The following is a 12,515-nucleotide window of genomic DNA, read 5'->3' on the forward strand; positions in this document are numbered from 1 at the left end:
AAGGCACTTTCTCTCTGTAGCCCAATCCTAGCATGGATTAGAAAAGAAAGGATACACAACAAGTCTTCCAACAGGTTATAGTATGTTCGAGTTGGGAGGAATTGGACCAAGTCAATGACCTTCTTGTCATCCCCTCCCAGGAATCACATCCAGCCCCTTCCTGCTTTCTCAGTTCATCTTGTGTAGCTGCTCTTCTAATACTCAAGCTGGTCGGAGTTCTTGTTGAAGCCCAGGGATCTAAAGCTGGACTTGGGGTTGTGGTGAAGATGGAGCTTCAGTTGTCTTGTCCTTTTCCAAAGGCCATGCCACAGCTCACCCTGAAAGTAAGTCTGATCCCACCTGCATATTCTCTTCTGTGGCAGGGAGGCCACCAGCAAGAACTGGGTTGCAAAGGCTGTAGATGTCACTAAAAAGCTCCATTGTTCCCCTGTCCTCCTGCTCCACATCCTATGGTCCTACTGTCCTACTGTCCCTCAGGGGTTCAAAACCACCCTGACCTGTATAGTATAATCCTATGTGGCTCAGAAGCAGGGCTCCTGCCTAGCAATTGCAAAACCCTGGCTTTGATCTCCAGCACTGGGGGGAAGGGGGAGGTGGAAGGGTGGAGGGTGAGAAACCACATCGATCCCAGATGTCTGGCATTGGCTGCTGGCTTTAGAACCAGGTCTCCAAAACCATTTTTGCCTCATCACTGCTGCCTCCCAGGTTTGGGTGTCATGGGAGAGTTCTTAGCTTAGTCCTAAAAGCTGTATGATCCCTGCCTCCTAAAAGGACCTGGGCATTTCTGCTTCTTAACTTTTTAATGCCAGTCATCTTCCATCTCTTACTGTGCCTGTTCTGGAAAAAATCTCTTAGGGTCTTTCGTGGCCACATGGTGGCCTTGAGGAAGGATGGGTAATGGGCAGCCTGGGCCAGAGCCCAAGAAGCAGACCTCCCAAGAACAGTGACACGTGCATTTAGGCATGCTTATGGTTTTCTCCAAAGAGGGCTGGAGAGAGAAGGGGGTGGAATCTAGAAACTTCTCAGGCTTTAAGAATTCCTGCCCTCCTCCTCAGTCTGACCCTGGCTAAGCCTGTCTGGTTCCTGGCAATGCCCACGGCCAGGATAGCAAGAAAAAGAGGGGAGGCCTGTTTGCTATTTGCTTGGTCGCCCCTCCTCCGCACTTGTCTCCACTGGCTACTCACCCCCTTGCTGCCCGCCTGTCCCTCTGGGCTACTGGGGCGCCACTACTACTGTCCCCAACTCGCTTTGTCAGACGGGTCTTAAAGGCAGCTTGACTTAGGGCTCTGCCAACAGCCCACGACTTGTGCGAGGCTATAAAATCTGCCACTGAGGGAGGAGGCCCAGTGTTGCCCTGCACTGTCCAGCCCGAGCGCGCAGACATGACCCGAGCCGCAGAGCAGGGCCAAGGGGCTACAGGCTGGGGACTGCGCGGCGCCCTAGGGGCAGTAGCGCTGCTTTTGGTACTGAACGCTGCGGGCACTGTGTTCTTGCTGTGCCAGTGGCGCGAGCTGAGCGCAGCCCTGCGGGCTTTGGAGGCACAAAGCGGCCAGGAGCAGCGCGAAGACAGCGCCCTACGCGCCTTTCTGGCGGAATTGAGCCGTGCACCGGGCCAGGTCCCCGAATCACCCCAGGACCCTGCGAACGCAGCACGCAACAAGCGCAGCCACAGCGGAGAGCCTGCGCCACACCTCCGCGCCGAGAGTCAGGACATGATGATGATGATGACCTACTCCATGGTGCCGGTAGGCAGGGGCTCGTCTCCGTGGCGCCTCCATCGGTCTGGGCAGCAGGAGGCAAAGGGAACTAGGATCCCGTGGCCAGGGACAAGGTCCTGGAGTGAAGCCCAGGTGTAGATGCGGTTAGGGAGGTCATCCTGGCAAGCTGCTTGAGTCTTTTGAAATCCCTTCATCTTCTGGGATAGGGCAGGGCAAGTCTTCATTCACTTCTGACATCTTTTGAGTCTGCAGGTAAACGAAGGGCATAGGCAGCCTTTCACAACTTTTGATAGAAATTTTCTGGGTGTGAACTGACCCACAGCAGCAGCTCCCTGTAGCAGTTTCTGAAAACAAAGAAGCGACTTTTCCCTGTCACAATCTAGTGGTTAGACTTTTAATCTGGCCTGAGCTCATCCCCGTGAGATAGCGACCAACTGCCCACCTAGATGCTGAGAGTCTTTCCTGGCTCTCAAGCTGTTCCAAATGGGAGAAATTAGTGTGGTGTAACTTTTATTAGCACGCGAATAATGCACTGACAAAACAGAGGGTCTTCACGTGGAGCCTGTGGGCTGCTTCCCACACAAGCTCAGGAGTGTGGAAAAGCCAGAACTTCTGGCACAAATGTGTGCGTCCATGGAAAGTTTCATCATTAAACTTTTTCTGTTCTTAATCACCCTCCCTCCCTCCTTTCTTCCTGCCTTCCTAAAACAGTTCCATGTAACCCAGGATGGCCTTCAACTGACTGTGTAGCCAAGGGTGACCTTGGACTCCAGCTCTTCCAACACCTAGGTGCCAGGATTGCAGACATGAGCCCCAACACCCTAGGCCTCTTTGCGTTTTCTAAGCTATCCATACTATCACATCTTCGTTCGCTTCCTGAGATTTAAGAGACACCACTCTGAGGCAAAGATGGGGGGGGGGAATCCAGTTTCCAGGTGTGTTGCTTTTGCTGATTTGACTCCAGGGGTTCCCGAGCAGGTGCATTGAGACGGAATTCTCACTCTCCTCCCCATCTCCCCATCCCTTGTCACCGACTACAACAGCTACTGTCGTATTTCACTTTATAATTAGAAACTTTCCAATTGTCACTACAAGTCCAGTAAGCCGTACTTCGGAATCCCGAGTATTTGATGAGAAGTCTACTTTAAACATTTGCTGTTGTCAGAGAGCATTACCTGTAAGCTTAAATGCTTTTAAAACTCTAGATACTACGCACTTCAAATACATAGTTTGAGGAAGGTCGAGTTTTCCGTTTCTGGCTTCACTTTTTTACTCATGTAAACATTTAAAAATCTGCCTAAGCAAAATTTAAAAAAAAAATACAACCTCTTTAAGATGGAGAGGACTCTAGGGAATTCTAGAACATTCGCTTGGCTCTCTACTCTGCATTTTAAGAGTTTTTTTTTTTAAACCTTCCAAGAGAAATCCATCTGAACATTGACACTTTATATCTTTAATCCTGCTTTTAAGGTAGCCGGTTTAGATCCAAATTGCAGCCTATTCAGTAACTGACATAAGAGAATGAGCTCATTTCCATGTCACTCAGAAAGCTAGACTTAGGTGCAGGCCACCTGTCAGTGTGGCCACCAGCTAGCTGTGTCACACTGTGTGTCAGATTAGCGCCACCAAACTGCAGCTAGGAGCAGTTAGAGGTCAGCAGCCACTGTCTCACCTCATGTGTGAGACATACGTTGTGAGCCTTTGAGTCACTGAAGCAAATGGTTAACTGAAGTGCACACTAACATATCAAAGCCTATAGTGGCTGCCAGGTCCTCCCTGCATCCCTCCTGACTGGCATGCCACATGCCCTACCCTGAACTCTCCAGCCTGGAGAGGGCTGCCCTTCCCCCAGCTCTCCCTTCCTTATATAATCCAGCCATTTTGGTTACCTGGCTCTTTTGGTCTAGCCTTTACTCACTTGGTCAGTCTCTTAGCCAAGACCACTCGTCTTGGCCAGCAGCTCCTTTCCCCTCTTCCTGTGGGCCAGTTCCTCACATGGCACAGCTCAGTCTGGTCATGCCCCTCTGGACCCTCCCAAATGCCCCTGCCTCTGGCTGTGCTCTCCCTTTTATCTACAATAAACCCCCTTCTCCCATGGGAGCAGTCATGGCCTTCCTCTTTTATTTCTTTTTCTCCTTCACCACACACATAAGTGTCCAGGTGTCAAACTCTAAGAACACTGCAACTCTACCATGCCCAGAGTATCTTGGGAATTTTGTACAATGCAGGGTTCCGTTCAGATGGTCTAAGGCCTGAAATTCTGCATGGCTAACAAGTGCCCACCGATGCCTGTGCTGCAGGTCTGAGTAAGGCAATCATAGAACACTCCAAGAAACCTGAATGCTGGACCCACCCTAAATACAGAGAGCTCACTTATCAGCAGACAAGAGATTGGCATGCATTCCTAAGGATGGTCAGCTAGCGGGGTTAAGCCCCTTCAGTCCTCATCAGGCCTTGCTTTAAGCAAAGGAGCAATTTCACTGCCTATTTATTTATTTATTTAGTTTGGCAATATACTTTTCACCCTCACAAATTCTTTTCTTTATTCTTTACTTTTTTAGAACAGAAAATTAACCACATAGGAAACCAATTTATTAAAGAAAGGCTATCATTGGGCACCTCAAGTAGAAGCATTAAGAAAGAAGGATCTAGAATAAATCACAGATGTAGACACATCTGCGTACCCACCCCTGGGCCTTTTTCTATAACATCAGATCTTGAATGAGTGTAAGATCCACGGACCACCCTGGGGTTTCACTTTGAGACTGTTTTGGAGATCTAAGAATAAAGAGGCAAGCTCTAAACAGATTATTGTCAGCACTTCAAAAAAACCTTCCAGAATGGTCACTTTACCCAAGATGAGCTTCCTTGTGGCTTGACTCTGCAGTTTTGGCTGAAACAAAAACTACATCAGTCAGCATGGGAGTTCTGTCTGGCACATTCACGTTGGTAGCTCTAAATGACTTCATTGGAAAAAAAAAATCAGCAATTATTACTGAAGTAAAGTTCATTTGGCACAGACTAGCATATTAAAAAGTTTGAAAGCAAGGGAGTGTTTTGGAGGAAGTGTTGAGTGGGATGTGGGCAAAACCTGGGAGCACCGAACCTGGCTGGGAAGGGGACTAGGGGTCTAGAAGACATGGGGAGGAGGGAAGCTTTGACCTACCTCCTCCCTTCCTGTAGAGCACACTGCTTCTGTCCCCCTCTCCTGCCTACAACCTTTCCCAGCAGAATCCATCTGACCTCCCCCCTCTCTTTCTCTCTCTCTCCACATCCCTCTCTTCTTGCCCTTGCCTGCCTCCTCTTTCTTCATATCTTACCTTATAGATGCTCTAGTAACTTTGCTCTGTTATCTTTTCTGCTCCAAATCTAGAGCATCCAGGTGGGAATTAGAGTATAAAACCATTGACGCACTAAGGCAGGTGAATATGTCTCCATAGTAATGGTTAGTTCTGAGTACCAAGTACACCCCTACACCTCAGAAAGCATTCAAAAGTCTGGGTACCTCTCTAACAAGAAAGTCACATTTCCAATTTTAAAGTAAACCCAAATAATTTTTCAAGGAAGACAAATGGAATTAAACAACCTCCAGATACTACAAAGGGCATTTGATACAATTTAAAGTCTATGCCAGATTGTTATTTTAGGTGGATTTTACCATGTTGTAGGCTAACACTGAGCTCTCGCTTGACCTGCCTCAGCCTCCTAAACACCGGGATTACCATTCCTAGCTCTATGCTTAATTGTCTATAATTTAAAGTTTTATCTTATTTTATGCATTTTTACCTGCATGTGTCCTGTATGTATGCCGGGGAGGTCAGAAGAGGTTCAGAGCCTCTGAAAAGATAGTTACAGAAGCTCGTGAAACCCAGTCAGGGTCCCAACTCATGCTCTTAAACACTGAGACAATAATTTTTTTTATTTTATATAACCAAGTCCATTTAAATGAAAACAAACATTTATAGACAATATTTGGGAATTTAGGCGTTGTTCTTTCCGAACTACTTCCTGCTGGTAAGCGGTGCTGTCATGGGGGATTCTAAGAAGATGCAGAAATCCTGGCTGTAGTCTGTAAGGCTGCTTTGTCCAGCTGTTTTGAATGTAGGATCACCTGGTACTCTGTTTCAGGCTGTCTGGCTTGATCAAACCACATTAGTCCAGAAGGAATCCACATCTTTTCATTTTCTGTGGAAACAAAAGTAGAAATCCTTTTCCCCAGTAACTTGTCCTTGAACTTAAATTTTGGAGTCAAAACATTTTTTGTTTTTATTTAATTTATTATTTTACATGTCAATCCCAGTTCCCTCTCCCTCCTTCCCTCCCTCCTTCCCTCCCTTTTACCCTCTCTGCCCTCTCACATGTACCCTAACCACCCTCCCCTCCCATCCCCCCACCCCAATTCCATATGTAGGGGAGTGCCATCCAGTTGGGGTCATGTAGATCTGACAGGTCATGTGAAGTAGGGACTAGGGCTTCTCTCCTGTCTCTAGATTAAGGCAGTTATCCCTCCATGGGGGATGTGTTAGCAATGTCCTTTTGTGCACAAGGGATACATCCTGGCTCCACTGTCTGAGGTCCCTTAGACTGCTTAGTCCTTCTGAGCCAATACTTTTTAAATCTGCAATTATAACATAAATCAATAGATTCCTTTTTTTTTTCTTTTTCTTTTTTTTTTTTTTTTTTTTTTTTTTTTTTTTTTTGTTTTGAGACAGGGTTTCTCTGTATTGTTTTGGAGCCTGTCCTGGAGCTAGCTCTGTAGACCAGATAGGCCTCAAACTCACAGAGATCTGCCTGCCTCTGCCTCCTGAGTGTTGGGATTACCAACACCCGGCAGATTATATTAATATACCTGGAAAACCCAAGAAAATTTGCTGACAACCTACTATAAACAAAACCAGAATCCAGTGGGAATCCCTTATACCTAAACATCCATCCCATCTTCTCCCTTGGGTACAGCCACACCTTCAGGTCCTCTCATGCTTTTCTTTTGGAATGCACTGAGTCCCGTGAGTGCTGCCTGCTAGAATGTTGACTGATCCTGTTGGCTTGATCTTGTGCAGGTCACCATAGCTGCAGAGAGCTCATGGGTACAAAGGACACATCCTTTCCCAGAAGGCAACATTGACAGACCATTTAACATATCAAAGATGGGACTGGCTGCCAGGTTTCTCAGCATCCCTCAGTCCCTACCTATTATCTACATATTACCGGGTCCTCCTTGCTCCCATATCCCACCCCTACGCTGAACTCTTTAGCCCAGGGGCTGGGCTGCCCTTACCCAAGCTGCTCTTCCCTTCCCTATATAATCCAGACTTTTTTTTTTTTTTTAACCTCTTCCCTGTTGGTCTCTTTGTCTCCTGCTGTCCCGGCTCTCCCATCTCCCCTCCCCCTTTTCTCATCACATGACCCAGCTCAGTCTGGCCATCATTCATCTGGTAGGAGACCTCATCCTCTAAGTCTTACATTCTTTCTGCCCCCTCTTCTTCCATGTTCTCTGAACCTTGATGAAATTGATAGATATGTCCCATTTAGGGCCGAACACTCAAATCACTTGCTCTCAGGACTTTGGACAATTAAGAGTTTCTTCATTCTTGACATCCACTGCACAAAGAAAGGGGCTAGAGAGATGGCTCAGCAGATAAAGACACTGACTGTACCTCCAGAGGACGAAGACTATTTCCAGCACCTACAGGTAGCTCACAACCCTGTGTAACTCCAGTTCCAGGGGATCCAGTGACCTTTTCTGGACTCTGTGGGCACTGCATGTACATGGGGCACAGACATAGATACAGAAAAAAGTACCCATACATATAACAGTAAGTTTTTATTTTAAAAAAAAATGAAATTCTCTGACCAGGACTAAAAGCAAAACTAAACTAGGGATATAAGCACAAGGCATTTTTGAGAACATGTCCATTTGCAAAACAATAGTATGTTAATGACCTTCTTTGTCATGAGCTTTTGGCCAAGCTTCCAATATTAGGCATGAGTTCCCTCTTTTGGAGCAGGTCTCAAATTCAATCAGGAAGTGTTGGTTATCCCCATGGCATTCATGCCACTATTGTACCAGTGGGCACATCTTGCCTGGCAGGTTGATATTGTAGCATGCAGGGTCTAGTGCTGGGTAAGACAACTAATTGATGACTTTTTCCTTCCAGTGTCCAGTACCTTCCAGCACTATGAAAGCTACCCAGCAGATTGGAAAATTGCCAGATTAATCCAAAATTGATTTCTCTATGTCCTGCCACCAAAGCATATGATATCTTCATCAATAGGGCCTTGTCACCTAGTTAAGGTGGAAAGCTAAGAGTAATAGCAATAATCTGTGTTGTTTTGGGTGCTTCTGGGGCCTCCTTGACTAACAAATAGAAACATCCCATAACCAGTGCTGAGATTTTCATTAATAATCCATGTCTTGGGGAAAGCATTGTCCACTGATGCATGATACTCCTATTTCAACTCTTTTTTTACTAGCTTATAAAGTATTGTGGTTGCATGAGGGTTGCATGAGGTTGCACCTCAGCCATTTGTCTCCTCTTTTCCTTTTTCTCCTATCTGCATAAACCATTTACCTCCAGTTTTTCGTGACAAATATCTCTTAAACATGTGAGGAGAAGCCATTTATTTTTTTAAAAAAGGATTTATTTGTTCTGTTTAGTGTGAATGAGTGTTTTACCCACATGGATGTCTATGCACCATGTATATGCCTAGGGCATTGGATCCCCTAGAACTGGAGTTGCAGATGATGTAAGTTGCTGTGTGGGTGCTGAAAATCAAACTTGGGTCCTATGCAAGGATAACAGGTGCTCTTAACCACTGAGCCATCACTGAACCAACCCTAGATATTTTTTATTTTAAAATGCAAATTGCGACTACCCTAAAATAATTGTGTTATTTGCCATCACTAGATGATAAAAGTGTGACACTACACTGAACCAGGGAAGCTGAAGGGAAACAGCCAGGCTCTCACTCCACTGTTAGAGTGCAAAATGATACAGCCCTTGCAGAAATCAATTTGGCAAATCCAGAAAAATGGGGAATACATTTCCCTCTTTACCCTACAGTCTCATTCATGGAAGCTTATCTTGCATAATAGACTGTCATGTCCATGAGCGTTGTGTTCTTAGTCACTTATTGCAGAATCTGTGGAAACAAAAGTCTGTGATGGCCATGCTCATCAACAATCCAACTTACCTAAGCCAAGCAACTGATTCCACACTACTGGGAAGCAGTGGAACAAGAATTAGGAAATTCTCTGTGTGTTTGAAGTAATCCCCAGGACACATTCTTAGTGAAGAAACAAGGTGGAGAAAAGTATGTGTTGTAGTACCCTGTACCTCAGAAAGTAAAATAAATGGGAGGAAAACTTATAATGGGTAAACATAATATTTTCACTACTATTTAACTTGTTGATTTTGAGGTTTTAACTAAATTATTCTTTTTTGGTATAGAGCATGAGACATGGTTTCTCTGTGTAGCCATGGCTGTCCTGGAGCTCACTCTGTAGACCAGACTGGCCTGGAACTCACAGAGATCCACCTGCCTCTGCCTCTGCCTCCCAAAAGCTGGGATTAAAGGCATGGGCCACCAACATCTGGCAAAATTATCCTCTTTTTAATTTAAGTAAAAAGGCTCATTTTCCACAGGTGACATGGCTAATGAACTTCAGCATATATATCAACAGCTATGACAACCAGGGATTCTCAGTTCATTTTCTGCTACAATAACAAAAAAAAAAAAAAAAAAACCTCGGTATCAGGTAGTTTGTAAATATCAAAAGTTTATTAGGCTCATCGTTCTGAAAGCTAAACAGTTCTTAACATGGTACTGGATCCAGAGGGCTGTCCTGATGCATCAGACTAGTGCAGAGTACCACAAGGTCGACGCAATTTGTTAGCACAGGTCTCTCTTATAATAACACTAATGCAGTGTCAGAAGACCTCCCCTCATTACCCATTTAATCCCATCATCCCCCTAAATCCCCACCCCAAAGTACAAGTAACATATGAGTTTGAAGATTAGATTTCCAATATGTGACTCTGGCAAACTCATTCACACTGTAGTATATGCCCTGCGTGAAGCATGCAACATGTGTTCTCACTGATGATGGCTGCATAGAAACCAGAGCCTAGTCTTAACTTTTGTTCCAGAAGAAGTAAAAACATCTGACTTTTCATATGAAATATTTCAATTTTTAAATATTGACATCAATGAGAAAAAAGAAGAAAGAAAAAATTAGTTGGTTGGCACAATTTTGACTAAAAATTTTGACTAAACAACATCCATATTGCTTGAGGCCATCTTAGGACATACAGCCGGGGGGGGGGGGGGGTATGTAACAGTTGTGTCTTGGGTGGTTTTGAACACACTTGTTTTATTTAGCTTGGTCACAACCTAGTTATTTGAAAGCCTGATTCTGAACACTTGTTTGTAACCACTAATATAGTTGTTGTTATAGTTGAGGTAGAAGTAATTTTTGGCATTTGGTTTGAATTGTGTTTGTACTTAATCTATTGGTGTGTGTGTGTGTGTGTGTGTGTGTGTGTGTGTGTGTGTGTGCAGGTTCCCACAGAGGTTATCAGAAGGTATCGCATCCTCTGGAGCCTAACACTTCCTGTATGTAGTTTTATTGCTTTGCTGTTCCCATGCATACTGTCATCCCTGGAGAAGTGTGGGGGTTGTTGGGCCCAAGTTGTGAAGTCAGCCTTGTTCCCTGAATTCCCTGAAAACAGAACCACTGTGAGGGTGTGGCTACACTCTGGATGGGAGCCTGTAGACTGAGCCAAGCTACTGGCTCTCCAAATCAAGAGCAGTCAAGGTTGAGACTGAGCCTAACACCCACTAACCCCACATGTATGCCTTCTTCAAATTCTGTTCTGTTCAGTTGGAGGGGACAGCAGATAGATTCCTCAGGAGCTCCTGCCTTATGGAATGGACCCTGATAGGAGATTAGCCTGTTACAGGAGGGCACAAAAAGAGAGAGTGGCCAACTAGAAAGCCATATGCAGCTGTGGGAGGAGGATTTCTGAACCCTTCCTTGTGGCATCGTGAGCTCATCTGCCCTTGGGATGCCAGGACAGTGTTGCTAGAACACTCCAGGCACTATCAGAAGCCATCCTAGGTGTTAACGGTGGAGTAAGGACTTGAAATTATGTCTCTGCTAGGATTTTGTCTGGTGGTCTTTGTACTTTGAACACTCCCAGAAATCTGGCTGTGTCTCAGGTAATGCTGGCATATTGAGGAAGTCAGGAGAGAGCTGATTCCTCTACTCCAGTTTAGATCCTTCTTCATGAACACCTAACTTTGCATACACTCTAAGAAAACACGTCATGTTAGTGTACTTGATTCTTCAATATCCGTTAACTCCACATCTACAGATTCAATCCAGCACACATTAAAAATAATCAAGGAACTCTCTCTCTCTCTCTCTCTCTCTCTCTTTCTCTCTCTCTGCCTCAGTTGCTCTCTGCCTTATTGTGTGTCTACATGTGAGTGTGCACATATTGGATGCACATGTGTGTGCAAATGCATGTGCACATATGTGGAAGCCAGAGGTGGCTGTCAGGTATGCCTCTCTGCCACTCCCCACCCCGTGTCCCTTTAAGCCAGGGTCTTTCCAGGAACCAGAACCTTGCTGTTCTCACTGAACTGGCTGGCCCTCAAGGGTCCTTCTGCCTCCACTTCCCCTGCCCCACACCATGCTGGAATTATAGGCACACCGCTATGTCCAGCTTTTTATAGGTGCTGAGGATGCAATCTCAGATTCTCACTTTGCTCAGCATTACTTCACCAACTGAGCCATCTCCCCAGCCCTGATTATTTCTTCTCCTGTAGCAAAGCTGGTTTCTAGCTTAACTTTGAACTTTGTGATCCACCTGCTTCTGCGTCTGAAGTGCTAGTGTTTCCCGAATGTGTCACCATACCTGGCTGAAAATAATTTCTATATTAAATGTATGTAGATTTTTTCTTGTCACGAGTCACCTAGACATAGTTTCAAGTATATAGCAGGTTATGCACATCTTAAATGCATATACTGTGCCACAAGAAACTTGAGCATCTGTGGATTTGGTGGCAGGAGGACAGCTGTCAGCATCTGTGGGACAGCTATAGAAAATTGCATGGGTCAGGACTGAACATCTGGGGCCATGTGATAGGAAATGGTGTTGATCAAATGAATGGCAGGAAGCCATGTGGACCGGTTCCCACAGACCTATTAAAACCAAGTTAAGAAAGCCTACTTCTGGGTTGGTCCAGTCTCTTTGTAGCCAAAGCAGCAGAGGTAGTAGGAGCAAGTTTGCTGAGCCCTGCAACCAGAGCAGGATGGTGCCTTCCAGATCATCCGCTATTACCTTTACCCTGCTATTTCCCTGCCTTTTCTTAACCATCACTTTGATCATGTTGAAAATGAATGGAACTCAAAGCCACATAAACCCTAGAAAATGCTCACAGGGGAGCCCACCTGGACCCACACAGTGTACTAGGTCACAGATTGAGGATGCTTGACAAAGGGCTCTTTCTGGGCAAGTTCTTAGCCCACAGATCCTCCCAGTGGCGTGGTCCTAGGATCTCTGTGGTTGGCTTAGGCTCTCTGCTATGACTTCAGCCCCCATACACCTGCCCTTAATTTGAGCAATAAAGCATTCGTCTCCACCCAAATTATATTCCTACGTGGTCCCTATATAGGAATGAACACAATGGACATGGAAGTCAAAGGGATTCTTGGCTACCACTGGGTGACATTGGGCATTTCTGACTTCTCCAAGACCCAGTTTTTCATCTGCAACGCCTGTCTTATGG

At 45.5% G+C, this 12,515-nt stretch overlaps 1 protein-coding gene across 1 annotated transcript in view; it reads left to right on the forward strand.

The window, feature by feature from the left end:
• The first annotated feature begins 1,088 nt into the window (after window positions 1-1,088).
• The window catches only part of Gldn (gliomedin), a 43,858-nt gene continuing 32,431 nt past the window's right edge, over window positions 1,089-12,515 (forward strand). The window contains exon 1 of the mRNA XM_051197490.1: window positions 1,089-1,745. Within this exon, the coding sequence (XP_051053447.1) occupies window positions 1,383-1,745 (363 nt within the window). The 5' untranslated portion in view covers window positions 1,089-1,382. The remainder of the gene's footprint in view (window positions 1,746-12,515) is intronic.

The sequence above is a fragment of the Phodopus roborovskii genome, unplaced genomic scaffold (genome assembly GCF_943737965.1).
Source record: "Phodopus roborovskii unplaced genomic scaffold, PHOROB, whole genome shotgun sequence".
NCBI classification, from domain to species: Eukaryota; Metazoa; Chordata; class Mammalia; order Rodentia; family Cricetidae; genus Phodopus; species Phodopus roborovskii.